Genomic DNA, 26,320 nt, shown 5'->3' with positions numbered 1-26,320 from the left:
AAAAAAAAAAAAAAAAGAAAATTAAAAAAAAATTAAAACCCAAACGAAAAGAAGGAGGTGGAGACTGGGAGAGCAGTACTGGTTTCTCTTCCCTGGGTGCCAGAGAGAGACACCCTGAAACTGGGCAAACATAAACCAACACAGTTCCACCCTCTCCAGTGGCACCAACAGTCTCTGAATTGCACATTTCCCCCCCCCGTTTCCCGCATCTGGATTGGTACAGATGAGAGAGTTTTATTCCTGCCTGTCTTTCATTTCTCTTCCCGAACTGGGTATGGTTGGTTGGTTCCCTATTTCTCCTTCCTTCCTTCCTCTCTTTCTTTTGGCTTCTCTATTTCCCTTTCCTTTCTACGTTTGTGCTCATGAGCAAAGTGTTTTGTTTTGTTTCAGTCTTTTGGTTTTAATTGCAGTCAGATGGCAGTGCCCCTTTACGGGATGACGCTCAAATGTTCCAAGTGTGGAGTAGTTTCTTCTGCTGAAGTTTCGGCCACAGCCACCAGTAACGCCATGTTAGTTCCTCTAATTTCAACTCCTTTTCTTTCTTTCTTTCCACTTTCTTTTTTTTTTTCCTTCTTTTAATTGATTTTTTTTTTTGCTTTTAGTTTGTTTTATTTCCCTCTTCCATTTCCCTGCACTCACCAACCCTTGTTTGTTTTCTCTCTCCCCGTGTCCCTGCCCACCCTCCCCACATTCCCCAGCTCTCCCTGACCTCATTCTGTGGGCCATGAGTAGTGTAGGGCTCCTCCTGCAACATCCCTGGAGCTGATGGGCTGGATCCTGGAAAACCCTTTATGACATGCTTAGATTTGAGCATGTGAGCAGCCCATGGAAGACAAAGGGACTCTGCATTTATTGCAAGCCGTGCATATGTTTAATTCTTCCACTGAATTTAGTTGCAGACTTAAAGATGTTATTCCCAGTAATTTTGGGGCTAGACAGGGACCTCAAAATCCAGCTCTGTCAACTGCTTGATGAATGTTTTACTCCAGAGGCTGCAGAGCATTGAGAATGGTCTAAGTTGGTGAATCACTTCTAAATGTTGGGGTTTTTTGCTCTTATAAAATGCTCAAGTTAAGTTTGATACCTCACAGGGCTGCAGGTCTGATTTGATAAGTGTTGACTGCCTCTTTTGGACCCCTAAAAGCAGTTGGAATTAATTCTCAAACTCTTAAAGCGTTTCATAGCTCTGAGTTACAAAAGTCAAAAGCTGTTAAATCTCTTCTTAGATGCCCCTGGAGTTAGTTTAAAAAGGAAAAAAAAGAAAAAAAGGAAAAGAATGCCAGAGCTTTGTTCTGCTGGAGAAATTGTTGCTATTTATATAGTTGGCTTTTTTCCCTAAGGTTAAGGTTGAAGGGAGAGTGATGAGGGAAGGTTTGTCTTTCTTCCTTCCCTTTTGGAAATTGCATTATCTGCATCATATCTTAGTGATGCTGTTACTTTGATTTCAGTGTCTAGAATAATGTATGTAAAATGTGTGAAAGAAATGGTCTTAGATCACTTGCAGTTTGGAAACTCCTACTTTTAATTAATCTAAACAAAAAGAGGCAGCTGAGTGTCAAATCTCAAAATGCAGAAAAATAAAAGAAAATCAAAGCACAAGAGCAACCTGGTCTAGTGGGAGGTGTCCTGCCCATGGCAGGGGATTGGGATGAGATGATCCTTAAGGCCTCTTCCAACCCACACCATTCTATGACTCTGTGGTTTTCTCTGTGAAATGAAAAACTAAACAAAATCTCATTTATTTTTCGTTGCTAAAGTCATTTACTCACCTTTTGCAACAGTGCTCAGCTGAGATGGGGAGATGGAATTGGTCCAGGCACGTGTACCACGAGTCTGGAATTAGCAGGTCACTGAATTTTGAATTCCTGAGACTGCAGAGCAGCTAAAACAGCAGATTTACTATTAATGAATTAGACTGTTAAATAGGAGAGGCTTTCTGTTCATAGTAAATTCATTTTAAAAGTTAAACAGTCTCAAATCCTTCTCCTGCACTGTCTGACATCAGTCTGTGATAAATCACATATTCTGATTCATCTCCAAATCAGACAAAAAAAAAAAAGGGATATGAAAGCCAGATCTCCTGCTTTTCTAATTTAAGTGGATGGATAGAAATTGGGGGGCTCTTGGGAGAGGACATGTCTTTTGTTTCCCAGCAAGTAAATACCTCAGATGACAGGTTTCACCACTAGTTTTGTGGTCTGTCCTCAAGTGTCCCATGCTCTTGTCCTTGCAAAGGGACCACTGAGCAATCCATGGATTAGTTCCCTCAGCCTCATCTCCCTTTGTCATCCACTTCATTCTGCAGCTGAACTGTTGCTGTTTTTCCTCCCCCAAATCTATTGTTTGTCAAAAAGGCAAAGCCCTGATGATGCTTCGTGCTGCTGCCACCATTCTGCTGCCCTTCATCCTTCCAGACCTTGGAGAGGCTTTGTCATTCCCTTTTGGAGTCTTGTCATGTGAATCATATGCCAGGAGAATTCCTGGCTCCTCCCTGACCTGGAATGAGCCATAGTTGTTTGGTAGGGAACATATCAAGGATGTTCCTGCCTTGTTCCTGCTGGGATTGCTCATTCCCTCTCCAGTTTACCTCCTGTAGCTTCCAGAGGCTTGTTCTGGGAGAGCATGGCATGAAAAATAGATGCTTTTGCCCGTTTTTTCTTGGCTTTTGGAAATCATAGAAGTCTTGAACAACTGTTTGTGGTAATATCTGAGTCTAGGAGAGAAGGGGACAGAGAAGGGGATGTGGAACTGAGGGAGAACAGAGTAAACCACTGATGGGAGAGCAGAAGGGAAAAAAATTTGCACTGGCAACTGTGCAGTGTCTTGACTTGGGGAATGATAAAAAGGGAATGATGAAAAGGTGACAGAAGTGAAAAAATCTGCACTGGAAATTGTGTAATTTCTTGACTTGGGGAATGAAACAGGAAAGTTTTGGATGTCTCTGACTTGTTAAGGATTAGCCAGACTTGACAGGTGTAGGTTAAAAACACCTTTCCCTTTAGGTTGTGCTGAAGGAGATGCTGGGCAGGTTTTGCCATTTGAAGACCTCTGTTCCCACATTTCCTTCTGTTCATTGTTGCCTGTAAGGTTCCCCTCAGCCTGTGAAATATTGACTTATAATTAATTTGTCTTTGCTACCTGTGAAAGATATTTTATCTGAGGTGGAAAACATATGGCAGAGTCATGGCATGTCTTGGTATTTGCTGTGAATGAGGAGATCCACTGCAGAAAACAGGGACTGCTGATGGATGGGTGGGTGGATGGATGGATGGATGGATGGATGGAAGTTGTTGATGTCCCATCCCTGGAAGTGTTCAAGGCTAGGTTGGGTGGGGCTCTAAGCAATCTGGGATAGTGGAAGGTGTCCCTGCTCATAGCAGGGCTTTGGAATGAGATGATCTTTAAGGTCCCTTCCAACCCAAACCATTCCATAATTCTATGAAATGTCTGGACTCAAATTCTGACCACAGGGAAGAGACTGGCCCAAAACTAAGGCCCTGGCACAGGCAGCCATCCCACCCAGGAGTTAATGTCAGAGAGTCCTCATGACCCTTCTCATCATCATCCCTCTCAAATCATTAGAAATTCCTGTGTCAAATCTCCCATCTAAAGGATTTGCCCTTTTCCTTGGCTCAAAGTCGTTTCAGGGCATCTTAGATATCAAGTTTTCCACCTGTATTGTAATTCCAGCACCAGTGTGAGTCAGCATTTCCATGCCTGGCTGGTTTTATGAAGGAGACTGTTCCTCAGGAGAGTGTTGTCCTCATGGTTCAAGGAGTTTGAAATCCCCCCTTACCTGGGGATAATACCCGAGTCCTGCAGGTCATTCCTGGGACTGTCAGAGAACACCTTCCCTACTTAGGAAATAATCAAGTGAATAATCAAGCTGTTTGTCCACAGCTGCCTCATCACCTCCCTGTCTCATTTGTCACAGATTCATCATGGAATGGTTTGGGTTGGAAAGGACCTTAAGGATCATCTCATTCCAAACCCCCTGCCATGGGCAGGGACACCTTCCACTGGACCAGGTTGCTCAGGGCAGTTCAGAGACATTTAATTTCCTGTACTCCTGGTTCTGTGATTTATACTGCAGCAACTGAGAGACGAATCATCTTTTGGGGAAAATAGAAATCACATCAGGTGTGGAGAAATCCCATTCTGTGTTGCCTGGGCATGAGAAGAACATGCAAAGTGCTCTTTTCTAGTTCCTGGTTTCCCGTCTTGGTATTGTGGGCATTGAGTTAAAGGGAGGTTCTGTGAAAGTGTCCCTAAAATTGGGACAACACTCTTGCTTTTAGGAGGAATAGTGTTTAAGTGCTTAAAAAGTGTTCAAAGCCAGGTTGGATGGAGCTCTGAGCAACCTGGTCCAGTGGAAGGTGTCCCTGCTCGTGGCAGGGGGTTGGAACGAGATGATCTTGAAGGTCCCTTCCAATCTGAATCATTCCACGGTTCTGTGATTCTGTGAATCCAAGTTAGAGGAGTGATAAAGCACAAGAAAATAAATAAAGTACATCCCTGCACTGTGATTTGCCTGCAGCAGAACTGCTGGCATGTGAAGAAACATCCATTACATTGAGTCCACCGACTTTCTCCCTTTCCAGAGCTCCTTCTGGGAGCTGTTTCTGAATTATAAAGTGATTTTTTCCTTCTGCTGCTTCTTTAACTTACGTCACTGCTGCTCTGTCAGTGTTGAGTAATGAGAAGAATTGATCCCTTCCCTCTTTATAATGACCCTTCACATCTCTATTGGCATGTCCTGTATTTCCCCCTGCACTTGCCTTTTCTCAGGGTGCAGCGCTCTTCATCTTTCTTCATGTAGATCTTTGTCTCCAAAACCATTTATTTGCTCTTTCCATTGCTCTCCTCTAAGTGCCATCCCTTTATTCTGCTTCCTTTGCAAAGATGAAGACTATCAAGGCTGCCAGCTTGTGCTAAAGGACAAAACCAGAGCTAGTTTTTGTCATTTTGGCCAAAGGCTTCATCTGCTTGTGGTCAGAGCTGGGTCTGCTGTGTGCTTTCATAAGGCTTAGTGGTAGAACTTGTTTCCCGTGGTAGAACATCCCATGTGCTAGAGAACAGGAGCAGCTGAGGGAGCTGGGATTGTTTAGCCTGGAGGAAAGGAGGATTAGGAGGATCTTATCTACAACTACCTGAAAGGAGGTTGTAGCCAGGTGGGGGTCGGTCTCTTCTCCTCAGTAACAAGTGATAGAACAAGAGCAAATGACCTCAGGTTGTGCCAGGTTTAGGTTGGATATTAGGGACAATTTTTTCACCCGAAGGGTTATCAAGCATTGGAACAGGCTGCCCAAGGCTTCACCATCTCTGGAGGGGTTTAAAAGCCGTGTAGTTGTGGCACTTGGGGACATTTTTTAGTGGTGGCCTTGGCAGTGCTGGGTTAATGGTTGGACTCAGTGATCTCAGAGGTCTTTCCCAACCTAAATGGTTCAGGGATAAAGCTGTGGACAATCCTGTAGTGTGGCCATGCTGTCACACATCCTTGTAATTATATCTGGGGAGGAACAACGTGACACTACAACTGCACTGCTGAGTAACGCTGGCATGGCAGGGTCACCTCACCATAAACCATCGTCCCCCTTCCAGAATGAATGATCTTCCCTGTCCCCCATCCTGAGTGCTGTCATGGGTGGCACAAAGAAGAGGATGTGCCAGCTGATTCCTTTGTCTCAAACCATACAACTCCTGGATCTGTTGATTGTAGCTAATCCATGGTGGAAAGCCATTAGGTGATCACAGTGTCATTATAGAACATCAGCATTTCATATCACATCACGTAACGTGACGTTTCTTAAGTCCTGTGAGTTATTCTGGAAGTTTTTAAGGATGCTCCTAAAACAGGGACAGGTGGAAAGGTGGCAGAAGTGTGGGCTCTGCTGTGAATTCAGCTCACAGCAAGTAGAATTAGGGGCAATCTCACAGAAAACCCACTTACCTTCCCTTGAGTTTTCTTCTGAAATTTCAGTCTTTATAGGATTGTTTTTAATGGAGGGTTTGGGTTTGTTTGTTTTGGGGTTTTTTTGAGTTTAATCTTTCATAAATCTAAGCAGAGCTCTGCCAGTGAAATTAGAGCGAGTTCCATTCCTGTGACCCGTTGCCACCTGCTGCCTGAGAATAAAGATTATGCATTAAGTGTCAAGCAGCATTTCCATAACATTCGTGAGGGATGAATGTTGCTGAGAAGGTGAATCACAAAGGGAGCAGAAAGGCCATACTCTTAGCTGATGTAAGTCAGCACAACTCAGGAAAATCCTGATCTACTCCAGCTGAATACGTGGTGTAATATTGTTTTCATCATCTGAGCTTGAAGGGCAGATGAGTTTTCCATCATCTGGTTGGAAAAGCAGAGATTTATGTGATGATTTAAGGTTGCTCATGTTGGCAGCAGTAGTGAAGTCCATCAGGATGTCTTGACTCAGAGGGAAGTGGAATAGTTTTCCCATATGGAGGCACATGGATCAAGGGGCTGGAAGGACTCGCTGAGTGCATGTGAAGGCAGCAGGAGCTCTGAAGAGAGAGTTTTGGATCATTGCATCCATGCTCTGGATAGCAAATGGACTCAAGCAGTGCCTCCTTAAAGCAGGTTTTGAAGCCAGTGGATTCAAATCAAACCATTTGCTGAAGAGAAACATAAATTATATATAATTTACCTCCCCAGCAGCATCCCTTACAACTCCAAATCCACATCTAAATCTTGGATCCAGATCCAAATCATTGCCAGTGTGAGTTTGCAGGTCTTTCCAAGAATGGAAAACCCGCCCAAGCTCAGATGATCTGCATTCCCAGGTCAGATCCATTCTCAGATGTGGTTGCCAGGTTTCTTGTTTGCACACTGGGGGTGGCAACATCCACATATGTGTGTACTAAGAGTGTTCTGGAAGATCAGAGGATTCCAGGAAGGAGAGCTGTCTGGTACAGACCTTTCCTAGCAGCTTTTGTTGTGTTTGCTGATTCTTGCATGAAAGACACATCTAGAGAGGTGCCTTATGGACCAAACCTTATCTATCTTTCCTTTTGACTTTTCTGCCTCCCTGAGTTTTTTTCCTCCACCTACTACTCAGCCAGATTAATAATACCCCACCACAAATGATAGCAAAGGGAGATTTCAGTGTAATGAGGCAGATTCCAGAGGGCTGAGGGAGAAATGGAATAAGAAACTTCTGTTTGGGAGTTATTTGGTTAAGGGCTGTCTGACTGCTGTTGTTTTTTTTTTTTTTTTAAATAATGCTTTGAAGTGATAGTTCATATTGGACATTAAACAACAATGTTTTTCATTCTATATAAAATTAAAAGATATCAGATTATGTCATGGTCTTTACCCTACATGGGGGCCTCATAACGCTTGTGCTAATTAAAAAAATATTAATAATTCCATTTCCCTGCTCCCTTAGGTAAATTCTATTCCTTAATAATACTACTAAGCAACACATCTGAGTCTGGACAGGTTGTAGAGATATTGCATTTAGGGTATCATTCTGACTATGAAAATAAACTGTCACTTCAATATGTGGTCACTACAGCAGAACTGATGTAACAACCCTTGCAAAACCCTTAATGAAGCCAGAGGGTTATATCCTGATGTCCATCCCTGTATCCAAGCTCCAGCTTTGTCCAGGTAAAACTCTCACTGAGCTCTGTGAGAGCAGTACCTGCATAACCAGCAAGTAAACATTAAAAACTTGCTCATAGATCAGAGAATGGTAAGCAAGTCCCATGTAAGTACTGCAAAAACGTGTGTCCTGGTATCTGTCCTGTAATTTATTGTGTTGCCTGTATTTGTTTGTTAGTGTTTAGGGTGAGGTTTGCTTGAAGCTCAGCTTTTTATTCAGCCTGTGCCCAAATCTGCTCTGATTTGCTGGGGAAAACCCCACAGAGAAATTCTCCTTGGTGCGCCAGGATGACTGACAGCTTAAAATCTCCCCAGTAGGCTGCTAAAATTGCTTGGGACCCCTTTTGCTCAGGCTGCTGAATGCCCAAATAGTCCATGGGAGCAGAGCTGCTTTGCCATCTCTAGGGCCATTATTTATAGATAAAGTGGAGATTCGTGGGGCAGTACTTGCATTACAGAAAACCGCTTTGTCCAGTTTAGTAACTTGTGAATTAAAATGTGGCTTGAATCTCAAGTTATTTTAACCCAGGATGTCCGCCCATGAATAAACTTATTTAAAGGAATTGCTGAATATAGGAAAAGAATTGTTTTGGGCAGGTCACAGCAGAAAGCAGAAATGTTTCTGTCCACAGGAAAACTGGGTCAGGACTCAGTTCTCCTGGTGTTCATGGACACAGTGTCATAGGGACCATCAGCTGTGGAGTAAAGGAGCACCAGCAAAATGTATCAGTCTCCACATCAGCTCTGAGCTTGTCTGTTCTAGTCACTCCAAACTGTGACACATGTCCCAGTGTTGGTGTCTTCCATGTGCTGTGGAAGTCCAAGTGTGTGTGACCCAAGTACCGACAGCCATCGTGACAGACCAGTCTCTGCTGCAACTGTCCCCCTTCCCTTTGGCAACCTCCAGTGACTGTATTTTGTCTCCCTTTCCTCGGGGAACGTTGTGGATTAGTGGCAGAGTGGGAAGGGTGTGAAAGGGGGAGTGAGGTATCCTCATCCTTCCTCCCCACCTCCAGTTTTCTGCATGTTTGCACCATTGGAAAGTTGTCCCTCCCGCAGAAACGCGTCACCTGTTTTGGCAGAGTGAGTGTGCAAAGCATCCTCCTGCTTCCCTGGGAGAGGGGCTCAGAAAACATCCAACATCCAGCACAAGTAGATGTTTGCTGGAGGAGTTTTCTGCAGCCCCGTGGGATCAGAGGACTGGATTAACATCCCCCGTGCGAGCGGGTGAGGCTAAAGCTGAGTTCTCTTTTCCTCTGCTTTGACAGGGCATCCCTTTGGAGCTCCTGCGTGGTCCTGCCTCTCCTGGCCCTCACCTGGATGTCTGCAGTCCTGGCCATCACAGACAGACGCTCAGCCCTCTTCCAGATCCTCTTTGCTGTCTTTGACTCCTTGGAGGGCTTTGTCATCGTTATGGTCCATTGCATCCTGCGGCGGGAGGTGAGACAAAGGAGTCCTTCTCTTTTATATCAGCAACACATTTCCCGTAAAAATCACCTGGAAAATGTCCAGCCAGCCTGGGAACTTCTCTAACCCTGCAAACTTTTGACTTTGTGTGGATGGTGACCACAAAAATGACCGTGACAGTGTCGGTCAGAGGAAAGGAGGGATGATTCAGTGGTTGTCCTGCAGAGTGGAATTTGGTGGGCAGCCTTAGGTTGGATAACATGCCAGGCTTAGATTGGATAACATGTCAAGCTCAACTTGTTTAACACCAAAATTCACATTTCCAGCGTGTTTCCACCCCACCTCCAAAAATGCACCATTAAAAAAGTAATTTGTGATTTCAAGAGAGCCAAGTTGCCCTGAGATTTACAGAACGAAAGGTGTGCTGACATGAACACCCAAATATTCCAGCTGGAAAGTAAAGTCAGCAATAATCAAGCAAGGAAATTGAGGGAATTCTCTGCAGCCTCCCTGTGGAGATTTAAAATTATAAATTATACCAGGAAAGAAAAGGACGAATCTTTTATGTTTCTTTTATTCTTTTCATCCTACTGAGTGCAGACTATTAATAACAGAGACAGGAAGGGGCTTTTTTTTTTTTCAATATTCATTTCATCTTCTTACAGCTCCTTTAAATTAAGTAAAACAGATTAATTCCTTATGTCAGGCCAATGAAATCAATGGGATTACACCACTGGCTTGGCTGAGACTCCTTCCACTAATTGCATTATGAATATGAGCCTGCATTGAACTCCCATTGCAGTCACTGGGATTGTTTTTTCCATTGATTTCAGTGAGTTTTGGACCAGATATTTATCACAGGATCATAATCAAACTTTGTAGACTCCACTATAATGGTTTATGCAATAGCATCCATTGTAAAGATACTGCAAGCTGCAAAATAGAAGGCATTTTTAGTCTTGATTATATAAATCAAGCAACTTGAAGCAGTGACCCAGGACAGAAGGAAAACCTTGGAGTCACTCTTTAGTAGTGAAATATGGGACATATAAACCACGTGAAATAAATACCTGGATGCTGCTAAGTCCACGTTCTTTTATCTACCAAAGACTGTTTTTTTTTTCTTCAGCAGAATTTCGTATGTTTGGTCTGTCTGACTCTGCCTTTTGCCAATCCCTGTGTTCCTGCAGGTCCAGGATGCCGTGAAGTGCCGAGTCGTGGATCGTCAGGAAGAGGGAAACGGAGACTCAGGGGGGTCGTTTCAGAACGGACACGCTCAGCTCATGGTAGGGAAAAGCACCACCTGGGCTGCTCTTGAGGGACCTCTGGGCATTTTTAATTCCTAACTGATGAACAGAGGGCTCTGTCCATCAGAGAGTTTTCAGTCAGTGTCCTTTTTTACCTTTAAACCTGTGCTTGAACAAACTTAGCACTTAGAACAGACTCTTTCACACAAATCTGGTTGTGTTTTTTTTTTTTTAAATTGTGATATCAAGGGATTTAAACTCACACACCTGCATTTGCAGACATCTTGGTGAGATCCTCTCTCTCCCAGAAAATAAAAAGCCAAAATAACACCTCCCAGGTCTTCCAGACCTTCTCATCCCCACCACGCTGCCTTGGCCTAGCTGCACTAAGTTTAATACTGTTTTAATCACTGTGTGTTGGGTTATTATTATAAAGAAGCTGTCTCAGAGGGATTGGTTTCTCTCCAAAGCACACTTTGCTTCTTTGGGAATGTAATTTAAGCTCTGTAAATCCCAGTCCTGTTGTGTAAGTCCTTTACAAACAGTGTGGATAAGGCCACAGAGGAATAAGCTGTGGAGCTTCCTCTTGAGTCTGCCTCACTGTTAAGAGGTAGTTGATATAAGAAACATTTATTTTCTGAAGTTAAGGTAAAGACATCAGGAGAATCACAGGATTTGAACAAGTTCCAAAATCATCTCGTTAATATTAGAACTCCATCACAACCCAGTGATGTTTTTTTTCCCCTCACTCCCGTGCTAAGCAAAGCAGTTTGTGCTTGGTTACAGCAAAGTCTGGTTTCAAACAGCACAATCTGGGAGTCAGGACATCAAGAGACGTTCAATTCCACCACACCTCGGTGGTGTTTGTTAAAAACAGCTGCCTCATTTCTCATTTCAGTGCATAGTCTCCTCGTTTTCAGACAGGTTCTCGCTCTGCCTAATTGTGTGTTGTTAGAAAGCCCCTCGTGTGCCTGCTGCTTTGGCTTCTTCAATAATACACACCATCATCATATCCAGTCTCAATCTTCTTTTCAATAAGTTATCACCCTGAGCTTCTTTTGTTCTCCCTCTGTAAAGATGTGCCTTCAAATTATTTATAGAACCCTTTCCCACCCGCCCTTCACATTCCCAGCACCCTTGGAAGATGTGGATGCTCTATTTCTTATTCTCTTGTCACCACCCCAAGTTTCAGATTTTTGTATCTCTGTATAAATTCCCTGTTTTCATTCATTCACTCATTGCAAAATTCTGTGTCAGCCACAAGTTTTGCAGCAATATTACATTTATTCTGCACTGGTGGTGGATGTTTTGAGGAGCTGAGAGCTCACAGTCACTTTTTCACATCCAGGCACAAAAAGCTCTGGGATCTAGAAGTGAGTGATGACTCCTCACTGATATTTTTAGAGGGGTACAATGTTATTTTACAGTGACTGAGTTGTAAAATAACCGAAGAAATCAAAAGCTTTGCAGGGTGGCAGTTTTGCTGTTACCTTTTCCAGTAATCTCCAAATCTGCCCAAGTGGTGAAAAGGAGCTTAGCTGAGTAGAACTGTTTTCCACAAAATCTTGTTGACTGGAATTAAATATAAACCTATCTTTTATTTATTTATCAGCAAAACTAGTACAGGCTGTTCAGCTGCGTTTTTTTCGAGAACTCCTATAGGAAAATGAGATTATATTTTTCTGTGTCAACATTTAAATGTTAGTTCAGTCATATTTCTCTTCTGTTCTTTTCAGATTTCTTTGCTATCTCAAATAATTTACCAAGGAATTAGCATCAAGGAGGTTGAGATATTTCCTCAGCCAGCTTTTCAAACATTCCTGGATCTCAACCTGCAAATATTAAATTGTTTATCCCAGGGGGGTGGGGATTTTTTCCCCATAATTTTCTTAGTATTCAATTTTAATCGCATTAATACAATTATATGAAGTGTCCTTCTGAAATTATACTAGAAATAGTGAACTCTCTGCCTTTTTCTAGTCTGCAGCTCTTCTATTGCTCCATGAAAACCCATGGCCTGCTGTGACTTAGTTTATCCAGTTCTTTGAAATGTTATCTGCCAAAAGCTTTAGAAAAAGAGTTTCACTTCTACAGGGAGAAGAAAGGAGTGTGGTTGGGCTGTACAGACCACTTGAAAAAGTTCCTCAGCCTTTGTGCCTGCAGGAACCTTTGTTTTTTTATGTGAAGAGTTTCAGAGGCAGAGACTTGTTTCCACTTGGTGTGACTTGGTGACAGATCACAGGAAAGCCCAGTGGGGATGGAGCTTTCTCAGCAGCAACCCCAGATCTCTTTAATGAGTGGAGGGGAATCCACTTAAACTGTGTGTGGAGTGATGTATCCAAGACAGTTCTGGCCAGGGACCTGTTCCTTGGTTTTTTCAAAAATGTGCATGAATGTGTTCCAGGGAGATATTTTAACCTGCAGCCCAGAAATCAGTGAATGGATGAGCAGATGAACCCAGCTGAAAAAAAAATTGACAGCTTTATCAGTGCTTGAAGTTCAAAAGCCACAGGTGAATAAAAGTGGTGTGTTGAAGCCACAGGTGAATAAAAGTGGTGTGTTGGCCATGTTTCAAAGCCCAAACAAAACATTTCTCCCCCGCTGTTCTGGCAGTGGTTGTGTCCACCTCACTAATTCAGGTGGGGTTTTGCATTTTCCCAGTGGATTTCCTTCCTCCCCCACCTCCTTTTGACCACGTCCTCTGTGTTCTCTGTCTTTCAGACCGATTTTGAGAAGGATGTGGACATGGCTTGTAGATCAGGTGAGCACATCACAGGTGAGAATCAGCAAGTGACCTGGTTTGGGGATTGAACTAGGCCATTTTTTTTTTCCCTTTCTGTTTTCTGTGTGTGTGTCTTGTTGCCTTGCATGTACTTGTCTGGGTTGTTTGCCCTCACTCTCAACCCTGGCCAAGAGAAAGCAACACCCCTAATTTTCCCTTTGCTTATCCTATTTTCCTGCAGCTCTTTTGGCCCTTTTAACTCAGATTAAGCACTGCCTCCAAGGTGTTATTTTTTGACATCTAACCCAGTGGCAGAGAAGAGTATCAAGGAAGAAGAGCTGGGATCCATCTCTTCCTACTGTGATCCTTCTTTGCACTAGCAACCCCTGCCCAAGGGGATCCCACCAACCTCAAACAGCTCTGTGCTCAGGAAGGGTGTCTTTGAGAAGGTCTGGAATCTGGAGAGCCTTCCCAACACTCCACCTGGCTCCAAGCACTTCTAGTGCAGTTGGACACTGCCTGTGCATGTGGAAGTTGGTCAGGTCTTTCCTTCTCTGCCTGCAGCTTTCTGCTGTGCATTCATTTTGATCCTGAAGATGTGCATGAGCTGGCAGCCCCTTTCCCAATAACCCTGGGAAGTGTCTGTGCTTTCTGGATTCTCCTTTGCCACCTGTTCACCTCTGCAGGTTTTGTCCTGTCCTGGTCCTGGCATGCCTGACCTCATGCCTGACCTCATGCCTGACAGAATCTTACCCTTTGTAGATAATTTAGGCTTTCATTTACCCACCCAGACTTCCCACCTCCCAAGTAAGAGAAATTCCAGCTTGCTTGGCACTTGCATATAATTCATATCCTCCAAACCAGGATCTTCCCAAGTCGAGGACAATACACTTGTGTGTGTTCAGTTACCACCATGGGAAAGCTGCTTTTTTTCAGTCTCTGTCTCTTTGATAATCCTTCCTTCCTCCCTCCTTCCCTCCCTCCCTTCCTCTCTTCCTTCCTCTCTTCCTTCATTCCCTCCTTCCTCTCTCTCTTCCTTTCTTTCTTCATCCCTCCCTTTCTCCCTCCCTTTCTCTCTTCCTCTCTTTCTTCCTCTCTTCCCTCCTCTCTTCCCTCATTGCCTCCTTCCTGTCTTCCTTCCTCTCTTCCTTCGTTCCCTCCTTCCTCTCTTCCTTCGTTCCCTCCTTCCTCTCTTCCTTCGTTCCCTCCTTCCTCTCTTCTTTCCTTCCTTCCTCTCTTCCTTCCTCTCTTTCTCTCTTCCTCCCTCTCTTCCCTCATTGCCTCCTTCCTCTCTTCCTTCCTCTTTCTTCCTTCCTTCCTTCCTTCCTTCCTTCCTGTCTTCCTTCCTCTCTTCTTTCATTCCCTCCCTCCCTCCCTTCCTTTCTCCCTCCCTGCCTTGCTCCCTTCCCTGCCTTTTCTCTCTCCTCCTCCCTCTCTCTCTAAACATCTACCTGTCCTTTTCATTTATCTTATTCTTTATCTCATCTATCATTTATTTCTCTGCTTCTAATGTACTTATCTATAATTCATCACTTTCATTCTATCTTGAAATCACTTCTCTATCTCTGTCCTCAGCTGTCTGTCTTGCTGTACCTGTTATTTATATATTTCTGTCTCTGTCAACATTTATCCCAGTCATGGTGTTTCTGTGTATTGTCTGTCACTGTCACTATCATTTATCTGTCTAATATCTATCTATATCTTATTTATCTTTTCCTGTCCTTCTCTCTTCCTCACTCCCACTCCCCGTGCTTATCACAGTCACAGTATATTTATCTCACTTATCCTTGTGATATCTTATTTCATGGTCTCTTTCTGTCCATTTATCTCCTTTCAGGGTCTGTCCATTTTTTTTTTCTTCCTGTTTCTCCGTCTCACACTCTCTAACCTCATTTCTAGCTGTCTGCCTCTTCTCATTTGTCTTCCTCCTTCTCTTTTGACACCAAATACTGAGTTCCAAAAAAAAAAAATCATGTGAAAAACGTGTGTGAGACCTTGCCTGACTTGAAGGGATGCTCCAGGATGATCCAGGCTGGGTGCTGGCTCACACAACCAGCTGTAAACCACAGCAGTCCCTGGACTCCTGCATTAAAGGAGCATTTCTGGATCTCCTACCGTGTTTTTTGCTCCCAGATCAAGCTTCCCAGAGGAAAGAAAGGAGATGATTTTTTTCACATGACTTCAGAGCAGGAGACCCTGGAACAACCCCCAAGCTTCCCTTCCTTTGCCAGCACAGAACTTTACAATTTGAGGGTTGGTGTCTGCCTGGAGAGATTTTCCTCCTCTCATAAAGTGCTGTTAGTTAATAATAATAATCCCCACTTCAGAGACCCTTCTATATGGTGCCTTGAATAATAAAAAATGGCAATCTGTCCATTGGTTTCTGGCCACCCTTTCTCCTGGAGGCACCATCTCTCATGTTATGATGGGTTGGGGATGTGGCTGATCCCTCTCATAACCCCCTCACGTAGATCCACCGGTAGGGTTTGGTCCATGGCTCGGTGTCCAAAGCTCACCCCATTCCATGCTTGGAGATTGCCAAGTGGAAACCTCTCCAAATGTGCTTTGTGCAGCTCATGGGAGCATGGAGGGGAGCCTGGATCAATAAACCTTGGTGACACTCCCAAGGGAAGGGTTTGACTTGCTCTGATTTGTCCTCCAGCAATGTCAAGGTGGTCGTGGCTGCCCTGGTTACACTCGGTGTGTTTGGCTTTAAAAGCTCTTGGAAAGTTCTTTTTGTTCTCCTTGATGCCTTTGTCATCCTGCTTTGCCTGCTCTTGGAGGGGAGCTTTGATCTCCCAGCACCCCTCACTCCCACTAGGAGCTGGTAGGAAAAATCAGTGTGTCCTCAGTCCCATGGGATACCTGAGTCATGTCCCGCCTCTGTCCCAGCTGGAGCAGCTCAGTAGTGTCAGGTTCCCACAAAGATCCTTCTCCCTGTCCCAAAAAAGATCTTTTTACCTATTTTTTATTTCCTACTCAGCCAGGGGAATGGGGAACATGCATTTATTCCTCCTTTCCTGTGCTGAAATCCCAGGTAAGTAGCCTTCAGTCCCACCCCACTTTGTCCCTGCCCCGCGGGCTGATTTCCATGATTTTCCTGCCTTTCCATCCATGGAGACATCCAGGTTGACATCATTATCTTCCCAAGGTCTTTGTTGCAGCCTGAAGTCAGCTAAGTGATGGATTCTTACACCCAGGAAAGGAGCAGATGTTTTGTTGTGTGGGAATGAGTGTCTGTGTGTCCATGGCATGTTCACTTCCTCCTCAGTTTAAAGTTTTCCTCCCTTTTTAAGGAATATTCATGTCACTGCTTCCTTTCCTGAAGGGAAGTTTAAAATTGCTGAATAATTAGGTCTCACAAAGCCTTACCATGTTTACTAGAATGTAAGGTTTTTGGAGAGCAGTTTGGAATTTATAACGAATTTTGCTGTATTTCAAAATACCAATTTACTGACACTGAAGCTGTTCAAGGGAAAAGAACAACCTGAAGTATTTCAGTGAGTTACAAAAAATAAATTATATTTGAAGGGAGTTGGAACTGGATGACCTTTTAAGGTCCCTTCCAGCCCATTCTATAATTCTATGAAATCACAGATAATGCTGCTTTTTTGATTTTCTGAATCCAAATAATTTTATTTACATAAAAACAACCTTTTATTTTAAAGAATTCTACTCCATAAGCTAGTAATATATATAGTTCATATATATATATACATATACTACGTGTACTAAATATATAAAAATGTATTTGTTATTCAATGTATTGTTATCAACATGACAATATTTGTTGCCTAGATGGGAGTTTTGGCAATGATTGTGTAGGAAAATTTTCTTTTTTCTTCCCTATCTTTAGCTTTGCCTTCAGTATCCTGGATTTAAAATATAAAATATTTTAAAATATGAATATATAAATAATATTAGACCATGAGCTCTTCCTGAGAGGTGCAAGGGAACGTGCTGGCGTGGTGTGACTGTGGTGGGTTGTGTTGATGTGTTCACCAAAACCTGGGCGAGGTGCTGAGGGCACTTCTCTGTCTCCCCAGTGCTGAATAAAGACATCACCACCTGCAGAACCTCAACCATCACGGGAACCCTGAAGCGCCCATCGCTGCCGGATGAGGAGAAACTGAAACTCAACCACCAGAAAGTGTCATCGAACTTCAACAGTCTTCCAGCCAACGTCTCCAAGATGCACCTCCAGGGCTCACCACACTACCTGGGGGCCATCAACCTGAACGAGTTCAGCAACCACTCCCTCACCCTGAAGAAGGACAAGAACCAGCCACCCAAATCCATCTACATCTGCGACGGGGACATCTTCAAGAAGTTGGACTCGGAGCTCTCGCGGGCGCAGGAGCAAACCCTGGACACCAGCTACGTCATCCTGCCCACCAACACGTCCACCCTGAGGGCCAAACCGCCCAAGGACGAGAGCAAATACAGCATCAACATCGACCAGATGCCTCAGACGCGGCTCATCCACCTCAGCATGGCCACTGACCCGGGCTTTGTGGTCAAGAGCCCTCCCCGGGAGCCCGTGGCCATGGCGTGCAGCGAGGTCCAGGGTTCCTCCATGATCCAGCAGCAGCAGCAGCTGGCTCCACAGAATATCTCCAACGAGTCACAGATTCCCAACAGCCTGTGTGACACGGGTGACTCAGGGAACTCGGGTGTGGTGTCCAAGAGCGAGACCGTGTCCACCCTCTCCATGAGCTCCTTGGAGGTGAGTGTGGGATTTGCTGGGTTGTTCTCAGCCCGGGATGGTGCCCTGCCCTCAAAGGCAGGTGTTCCAAGAGAAGCACCTTAGGGAAGGTGCAGCCCACCATGCAATGCCAGTATTATATTCCCAGGAGGGATCGCTGGCACGGGATACTATTTTGGAATGTAATGTTTGAAATCTCTCACAACTTCCAAAGACAGATTCCATTTATGGATCAACTACCTTTGGCCCTACAGGTACTGCAGGGTCAAAGAAAAATGGTAGTTTGTCAAAGACTTCTCATTTTAATGCAAGACACATGTCTTGCCTTAACTTTTCTCCTTCCATCCTCTGCCTCTGTTTCCCTTTTTGATGACTTCAGTCATGACACAGATGGGAAACTCCTGGTGATCCAGGGGTAAAGTGTCCCTAAGGCACATCCCACAATGCTCTTGGCGTCAGGGGGATGTCAGAGCTTTTGCACAAGTGCATCCCTCTCCTTCTGAGCTTTGATAACTCATTTCTATTTCAAGGCCAGGTTGGATGGGGCTTGGAGCAACCTGGTGTAGTGGAAGGTGTCTGCTTCTAGGAGGGGGTTTCTAGATGATCTTTAAGGTCCCTTCCAACCCAAACTATTTGATGATTCTGTGATTCATGCTAGGGCTGATATTAGCAGTTGTCCTCAGAGTTTAGATCTTACACTGAGGTCTGTCCTGGGGCATCTGGCCCTGTTGCTGCCTGTTGCCAGAGAGCAGGTCTCAACCACTGCTGTCCAAACTTCAGTCTCAGCTGGCTGGTGCTCGGAAGCTCCAGTAGATCCATTGGCTGATCTGTTCCCTCTCTGCTTCCCATTCTGTGAACAACCTGAAAACTCACAGCCAGAACAGAGCTCGAATTGGTCAAAATCCCATGCCCTCCTCAAGGTACACTGGTTTTGGTAGAGATCCCTCAGAGTGACCTAATTGTGGCCTTCCAGTACCTGAAGGAAGCCTTGCAAGAAAGATGGAGAGGACTTTTTGCAAGAGCATGTGGTGACAGGACAAGAGGGAGTGGCTTTAGACTAAAGAGAGTAGATTTAGATTAGATATTAGGAAGAAATTCTTCCCTCTGAGAGTGGTGAGGCTCTGGAGAAGGTTGTCCAGAGAAGTTGTGGATGTCCCATTCCTGGAATTGTTTAAGGACAAATTGGATGAAGCTCTGAGCAACCTGGTCTGGTGGAAGGTGTCCCCGCCCATGCCGGGGGGCTGGAACCGGATGATCTTTGAGGTCCCCTCCAACCCAAACCATTCTATGATTCTATGTGGTTGGCACTTTCCATCATGAAGTGCCAGAGAAACGTGTAGGAAGAGGGAAAAGGAGAAGGACTGTCCCTGTTTTATCTACTCTGATTGTATCAACCCCTCACTAACCTTCACCCTTCTCTTTCTCTCTCAAACACCCAGCGGAGGAAATCTCGGTATGCAGAGCTAGATTTTGAGGTGAGTACATCCCTTTTGGAATGTTCTTTTTGAGGGATAGGATGAGAAAAAGAAACAGTGCTTTCTTTTCTTTCTGTAGCCTTCTTTCCTGCTTTTGCCAAAGAGCTTCTTCAAGGGTTTAAAACTGGTGGGTTGGAGGAGTTGTGCTGGGGGTAACAAGGCTTAGCCTGTGCAGCTAAAAAAATAGGGGATTTATTGTTAATGACCTTCATAGAATGAGCCTGGGTGGAAAAACTACTGTAGGTAAGGAGATATCTGTCCTCACACCTGAGGCACAGAGTGGATTGTTTTGAAAAGCCAGTCCTTCACAAAGGGTCTGTGGGGCTGATGAGCGTTAGTGCAACGATCCTCAATCCGTCCTTCCCAGAAGGGCTGTCCTTTCCTTCTCTGTCCTTGTCCAGTTCTGAGGAGGTCTCATCTGGAGTGCTGTGTCCAATTCTGGGCTCCTCAGGACAAGAGAGACATGGAGCTCCTGGAGAGGGTCCAGTGGAGGGGGACAAAGCTGATTAAGGGATCATCTGATGAGGAAAGGCTGAGGGAGCTGGGCCTGACTGAGAGGGGACCTCCCCCATGTCTGTCCGTGTGTGCAGGGAGGGGGCAGAGGATGGACCAGGCTCTGCTCGGGGGGGGGGCTAGTAACAGGACACAAGGAACGGGCAGGAACTGATGCCCAGGAAGTTCCACCTGAATATGAGAAGAACTTCTTTGCTGGGCAGTGACTCAGCACTGGAACAGATTGCCCAGAGAGGGTGTGGAGTCTCCATCACTGGGGATATTCCAGACCCCTCTGGACACAATCATATGCCTTGTGCTCTGGGATGACCCTGCTGGAGCAGAGAGATTGGACCAGATGACCCACTGTGGTCCCTTCCAACCTGATGACCCAGCCTGACCCCATGATTCCCCTCACAGCTGCCACTTCTTCCAAAGCAGAGTCACATTAAGGGCCCAAGAGCTGGAATCCCTTAATGCTGGAATCACTTCAGAGCTCCAGGCTGGGAATTTTGTCTGAAATTGAGGCACCATGGCACATGAAAGCTGCCACCTTCTCCACTCGTCTAGCCCTTGGCAGAGCACAAGGACAAGCACATATGGAAATCCATATTCAGTGTGCTCTCACATGCCAAGGGAAGTTCTTACAGGTATCAGTCCTGCCCCCCCCTTCTGGGCAGTAGAAGGCAGAAGTGAAATGCAGATGGGTCAAATTAAAAAAAAAAAAAAAAAGAAATTATGGAACAGTTTCTGGTGGAATTTCCCCAAATTCTACATGTTTGTGTATTTACTGGTGACTTACTGAGAACAGGGTTTTCATGGGGTCAAGTATCAGTTAAAGAAGGTCAGCAAAGCTTCCTAGGTCTGTCTAGTAGAACATTGCCAGTCAAGCACAAACTGTGCAGCATAAAAAGTTGGTTCTTGCAGGTTTACGGTAATGGTACCTTTCCCAAATCTTCGCTCGTGAAGACTGGCCATTATTATATTACAGTCAAAAATTAATAATTCTTACTTTCTTCCACCATCTCACCTTGAAAATAAAGGCAGTGCTACTGTGGGTCCTCAGGAAATGTTGAAGATATTTAGTGCACAGCAGATTTCACCTGCAGCAAGACAGATCTTGGATTTTGTAACTCTGGGGGGAGGAAATGCTCCTTCTGAATTTGGTTTTGCTGACCTGTGGCCTTTTGTGTTTGCTCCAGAAAATCATGCACACGAGGAAACGTCACCAAGACATGTTCCAAGACCTGAACAGAAAACTCCAGCACGCAGAGAAGGACAAGGAGTCTCCAACAACGGACAGCAAGGTCAGTCAGACACTTCCAGAGCCATCATCTCCAACAGGAGCATGGGAAGCAGCAAGAAAGTTTAGGAGCACTCACTGAACACTTTCCCTTGGTTTTCTGTCCGTGGGTGTTGTAGCAAACACGTGCACCACAAAGGACAGGGAGGCTCACAGAGGTGCCACCAGCTCATCTCCTGGTCAGCAGCCCAGAAGGAGGATGTCTGTCCTCGTGTCTGTCCATGGTGTTGTCTGCTTTGTGTTTGTGTCTGTTGTTTGCATTCCCTTTCAGGCCATCTCTTTGTGCCCTGTACATACGCTCATAGCTGGCAACTGGAGATTAGATGAAATCCAGGTGGAAAGGGGAGAGGGCAGGAGGAGGGGACGGCAGGAACCATCTACCCGATGTTATGGGGCCAAGTCAGAGGCCAAGGTGGCAGGGATGGGCTGTTTAGGAAGGCCACAGCAATGAGATTGAAGCTGTGGGGTTGACAGCACATCTTGAGGACTGAACCCTGATTAAATGAGGGTTATTGGTGGCAGCTGATCACCACATCCATGTGATATGGGAATATAGAAATGGGCCAGTCCAGATGAGGACAGGAAGATGCTCCGAGGACTGGAGCACCTCTCCTGGGAGGAAGGCTGGGAAAGTTAGGATTGTTCAGCCTGGAGAAGAGAAGGCTCTGAGTTGACCTTGTTGTGGCCTTTCAGTACCTAAAAGAGCTGGAGAGGGACTTTGGGCAAGGGCCTGGAGTGACAGGACTGTGATGGTCAACAAAGGGGAAGGGCTTTAACCTGAAAGAGTGAAGGTTTAGATGGGATATTAGGGAGAAACTTCTCCCTGTGAGGGTGGCACAGGTTGCCCAGAGAAGCTGTGGCTGCCTGAAAGTGTTCAAGGCCAGATTGGACAGGGCTTGGAGCAACCTGGGCTAGTGGAAGGTGTCCCTGCCCATGGCAGGGGGCTGGAATTGGATGAGCTTTATGGTCACCTCCAACACAAACCATTCTAGGATTCCATAATATACACGGTTTTCCTCAACAGGAGCAAACTTCCAAGGAAAAGGAGACTTTAAGGAAGGCAGTTTGAGAGAAGCAGCTTTTCAGAGGGGCAGAGATGTGGGACTAGAACCAGATATCAGGAGCCTGTGTACTAAGTGATGTAGATGATACAAATAAAGGAGGTCAGGCTGGTAGCAGCTTCCACATGTCTCAGCCAGCTGGGCAAGGACTGAAAGGATGCAGGGAAGTCTGTTGGCTCCAGCTGAAGGGAAAAACAGGTGTCAGAGCCAGATTGGCAGTACAAATTAAATTTGGGGGTTGCTTGCACTCAGAAGAGGGGCGAGGTGAGCTAATTATGACATTCTTGGTCATTTATAATCAAAGTCCCTCATGACAAGAAAGACATTGAGGGGCTGGAGAGGGAAAGGGGCTGGAGCATAATTCTGATGAGGAGCAGCTGAGGGAGCTGGGGGGGCTCAGCCTGGAGTAAAGGAGGCTCAGAGAGGAATTTTTTGCTCTCTACAATTCTCTGAAAGGGGTTTGTAGCCAGGTGGGGGTCGGTCTCTTATCCCAGGTAACAAGTGACAGGATGAGAGGAAGCAGCTCCAGTTACACCAAGGAAGGTTTAGTTTGGATATTAGGAAAAATTTCTTCACTGAAAGGGTTGTCAAGCATGGGAAGAGGCTGCTGAGGGAAGTGGTGGAATCACCATCCCTGGAAATGTTAAAAAACATATGGATGTGTTGCTTAGGGACAGGGTTTAGTGGTGGCCTTGGCACCACTAATGGTTGGACTTGATGATCTTAGACCAACCTTAAGGACTCCATGATTTTAAGTCAGATCCAGGATGCACCATGACCAAGGTGGGGCTGATTTTGATGGGACTCCCTTAGAAGCAAGACCAGAGCTGAGAGGGTGATGGAATGAGAGGTTTAGTTTGGTTTTTGGGGGAAGCAGAGCCCTGCAGAGCCTTTGTTATCTCCCAGCATTGCTGTGCTGAGCTCCAGAGGTGTGATCCCAGCAAATCCCACTTTTATTGCCCATGGCAAGGTGTCATTATGGGCAGCAGGATGAGAGGGATAGTGGATCTAGCAGGCAGGTCCAGATCAAAGGAGCCTGTGGTGGCCCAGAATCCCAAAGTTTCACTGAGCATCATCTCTCTGCTTTATTTTTTCTGTTATTTAGGATCGATGCAGCTATAAACCCAAAAATGCTTAAACACCACATACAAGCTAATCCATGGGATGTTTGCAGCAGGGTTTTATAGATTGAGGTGTCTTTAGCATTTCAGAGATGTATCTGTGTAGAATTAAAGTTGCCACTGTCAGCATCAAAGGGCTCTGAACTGCTGAGGGGAGCTCTGAAGGTGGCCTTTGCATATTGACTGAGTCTTATTCAAGTTGGGATTTTCCCTGGGATCTAACCCAGGAGGGGGAGCTTGTGAAGATCATTATTGGCAAGCCAGGAGCGGGTATTGGTTTAAAAACCTCCAAAGCAGCACAAAGCAAAATAAATAGCTTTTTTTTCACCCCTTTTTCTACCATTCGCTGCTGAGGAACCTGCTGGAACCTCCTGCCCCATCTTCAGCTTGCCCTGAGGAGGCAAACTGCAGATACCAGGCATTAAAGTAACAACAAAAGAACGTTTTTCTCTTTTATGTATGTTTAGGTTATAAAACGCTGGAGTGTTTCTTCTGGTGGCAGTGATAAAACAAACGTTAGCGTAAGTCTGGCTTTCACTTTGCATCAAAGAGCATTCCAGACCTATCCCAACCCCTTCCATAACGTGAATCCAAACTCATTCCTTCACCATCAAGGAAATTCCTTGCCTTGTGGGCATGAACAAGGCCCCTGGGATACCCTTGAACTCTTCCTCACCGTGGAGCAGGAGGGATATTTTATGGGTCTAGTCTGTCTGCCTGCGTTGCTGTTATCTTTGATTTTTCTTTCAAATAAGCAACCACAAAGTCAAGCTCCCAAGTCTCTCCCCAGCCCTGGCAGTTTCCCAGCCTCTCCTGGCAGCATGTCCCATTGTCCTCAGTCCTTTCCAAGTTATGATGCTTTTCCTACTCTTCTCGCTCTTCCTCTCTCCTCCTTCAACTCCAAGGGCAGGAAGGTGCTGCTGAGACTTGAACTAAATAAACTGTTGTCTCCACAACACAGACATCCTTTGGGAATTCCTAGGAATGATGCTGACCATTTTTAGGGATTTGGTTTGGATATAAATGCCAGTCCTCTGTACTCCACTACACTGGCCAAACCTGATTATCCTGTCACAATAAATACGTAGTTCATATCAAATGAACTACAAAATTATCGGATTTTAAGGAAACACCAACAGATTAATGGGATGAATAAACAGCTTTTCTGTCTCTTTAGGAAAAGGGGTTGAAAATTCAACCATCACATGTGTTTGCCGCTGAGAATTTCTCCAGATTCATTGGTAAAACATAAGTTTTAAAGGGTCTTCAGCAAAGAGAAGGCTTGTCCCAGCACATGTGTTCCTGCTCTCCAAGTATCCTGACACATGGAAACTTTGGATAAGTGTTACCTCTGTGTACACTTGAAAGATGAAGAGGAATGTCCTTTGCTCACTGTCCCAGAGTTGTTCCTGCAGAGCTGGAAACATAATCAGGGACTCAGAGAATCATTAAGGTTGAAAAAGACCTCTCAGATCAACCATTAACCCCCCACTGAACCACGTCCTCAAGTGCCACATCTTTTTAACCCCTCCAGGGATGGGGACTCCACCACTGCCCTGAGCAGCTGGGCCAGGGCTGGACAACCCTTTCAGGGAAGAAATTTTCCCAAATATCCAATTTAAACCTCAACCTGGCACAGTCTAAAGACATTTTCTCTTGTTCTGTCACTCGTTACTTGGCAAAAGAGACTGACCCCCACCTGGCTGGAACCTCCTCTCAGGGAGTTGTAGAGAGTGAGAAAGTGGAGACAGGTGTAGAAATGGATTCTGCTTTCCCATCACCCCATGGCCAAGGGGTCCTAATCCACATCCCATTGAAATTGAGGTGTCCTTTCTTAGGCAATAAACCATATTTTTTCAGTTTATTACATGAAATCTATTCCACGTGACATCTAGTTTTTAAAATCTCTACCTCAACTATAAAATGCTCCAATTGGAAGCACCCTCAGCTATTCCTGATGAAAATCACGTGGACCAAAGCATACAGGATCCCACATCCAGCTGCCCATTCCCCTGCAGCAGAGTGCAGGGGTCTCACTCATAACGGCTTTAAGCTGAAAAAATGTGATTTAGTTTGGATGTAAGGAAGAAATCCTTCCCTGGGAGGGTGGGGAGGCCCTGGCACAGGTTGCCCAGGGAAGCTGTGGCTGCCCCATCCCTGGAAGTGTCCAAGGCCAAGTTGGATGGAGTTTGGAGCAACCTGGGCTAGTGGAAGGGGTCCCTGCCCGTGGCAAGGGGCTGGAACTAAATGGTCTTTAAAGTCCATTCCAACCCAAACCATTCTGTGATTTGTGGCTTTATGGACTAATCAGGGTTTGTGGACACTGTTACCCAAAGCTCATTTTTCAGTGCTGGAGTTAAGATATGAGCAGCACGATCTGATGGCTGCAAGTTGAAAAATCAATTTTTTAATGCATCTAATAGATCTCTGTATGACCTTCCCATGACCCTTCCAACTCAGGATATTCTAGGATTCTGTGGTAAATTTTGTCTCCCTTGCAGTCTTGAACTTCACATAAAGCAAGGAAGGTGGAGATGATTTTTTTCCTTACTCAAAAGGAAGTTACAGCGTCTTAGGCAGGACTTCTTTGCTCCTGGTATGCTGGAATTTGGGACAGATTATCTCTGTCCACCTGAAGAGGTGTGAAATCTAAAAATAGCATCTCAGGAGCAGGTTTGCTTTGCTCACCCTCCTCCCAGAGGGCTCACAGCCAGCCTGTCTGTGGATGTTTCACACTGTTGCCCTTCCATTTTATCCCAGACCAAACTGGGAGCTGGTGCAGACCCTGAGCAGAAAACTGAATGAGCTTTGTGTGTTAAATATTTGTCCTCTGGGCAGCTTATTTGCAACCAGGTGGCTTGAAAGGAACCAAAAGGCTTGGAGACAACCACAGCAGGATTTGCATCAAAATACCCCCCCATCCACCCCTGGCATCCAGAGGAAAATTTAAAGCTCTCCTGGTGCCTGGGATCCACCAGACCCTCCTTTTGAAGGTTGCAATGAGCAATGAGTGGCTTCCACCTAGACCATAAATATCTCTTTGTAGTTTTAAGGCATATTCTGCTGCCCAAATGGATGGATAGTGGAATGTGAGGCTGGTACTGACTCACACAGCAGATTTCTTCCTTCCTAATCACTCCCATCACTTTGAGTCGTTCTTTAC

The 26,320-nt window shown here is 45.2% G+C and overlaps 1 protein-coding gene across 12 annotated transcripts in view; it reads left to right on the top strand.

Annotated features, from left to right (window-relative positions):
- Positions 1–26,320, top strand: part of ADGRB1 (adhesion G protein-coupled receptor B1) — a 291,927-nt gene that overhangs the window by 255,572 nt on the left and 10,035 nt on the right. For 9 of the 12 annotated variants that reach the window (XM_017828467.1, XM_017828471.1, XM_017828470.1 and 6 more), the window contains 7 exons: positions 411–509; positions 8,893–9,064; positions 10,222–10,317; positions 13,000–13,054; positions 17,047–17,726; positions 19,145–19,180; positions 20,875–20,979. In XM_017828467.1, coding sequence (XP_017683956.1) covers positions 411–509; positions 8,893–9,064; positions 10,222–10,317; positions 13,000–13,054; positions 17,047–17,726; positions 19,145–19,180; positions 20,875–20,979 — 1,243 coding nt within the window. The remainder of the gene's footprint in view (positions 1–410; positions 510–8,892; positions 9,065–10,221; positions 10,318–12,999; positions 13,055–17,046; positions 17,727–19,144; positions 19,181–20,874; positions 20,980–26,320) is intronic. The other 3 variants (XM_017828469.1, XM_017828473.1, XM_017828475.1) reach the window with 3 other exon arrangements.

This window comes from Lepidothrix coronata, unplaced genomic scaffold (genome assembly GCF_001604755.1).
Source record: "Lepidothrix coronata isolate B3197 unplaced genomic scaffold, Lepidothrix_coronata-1.0 Scaffold148, whole genome shotgun sequence".
Lineage (NCBI taxonomy): Eukaryota > Metazoa > Chordata > Aves > Passeriformes > Pipridae > Lepidothrix > Lepidothrix coronata.
Note: the sequence above shows the minus strand (reverse complement) of the source record. Positions and strands in the feature narration are given on the sequence as shown.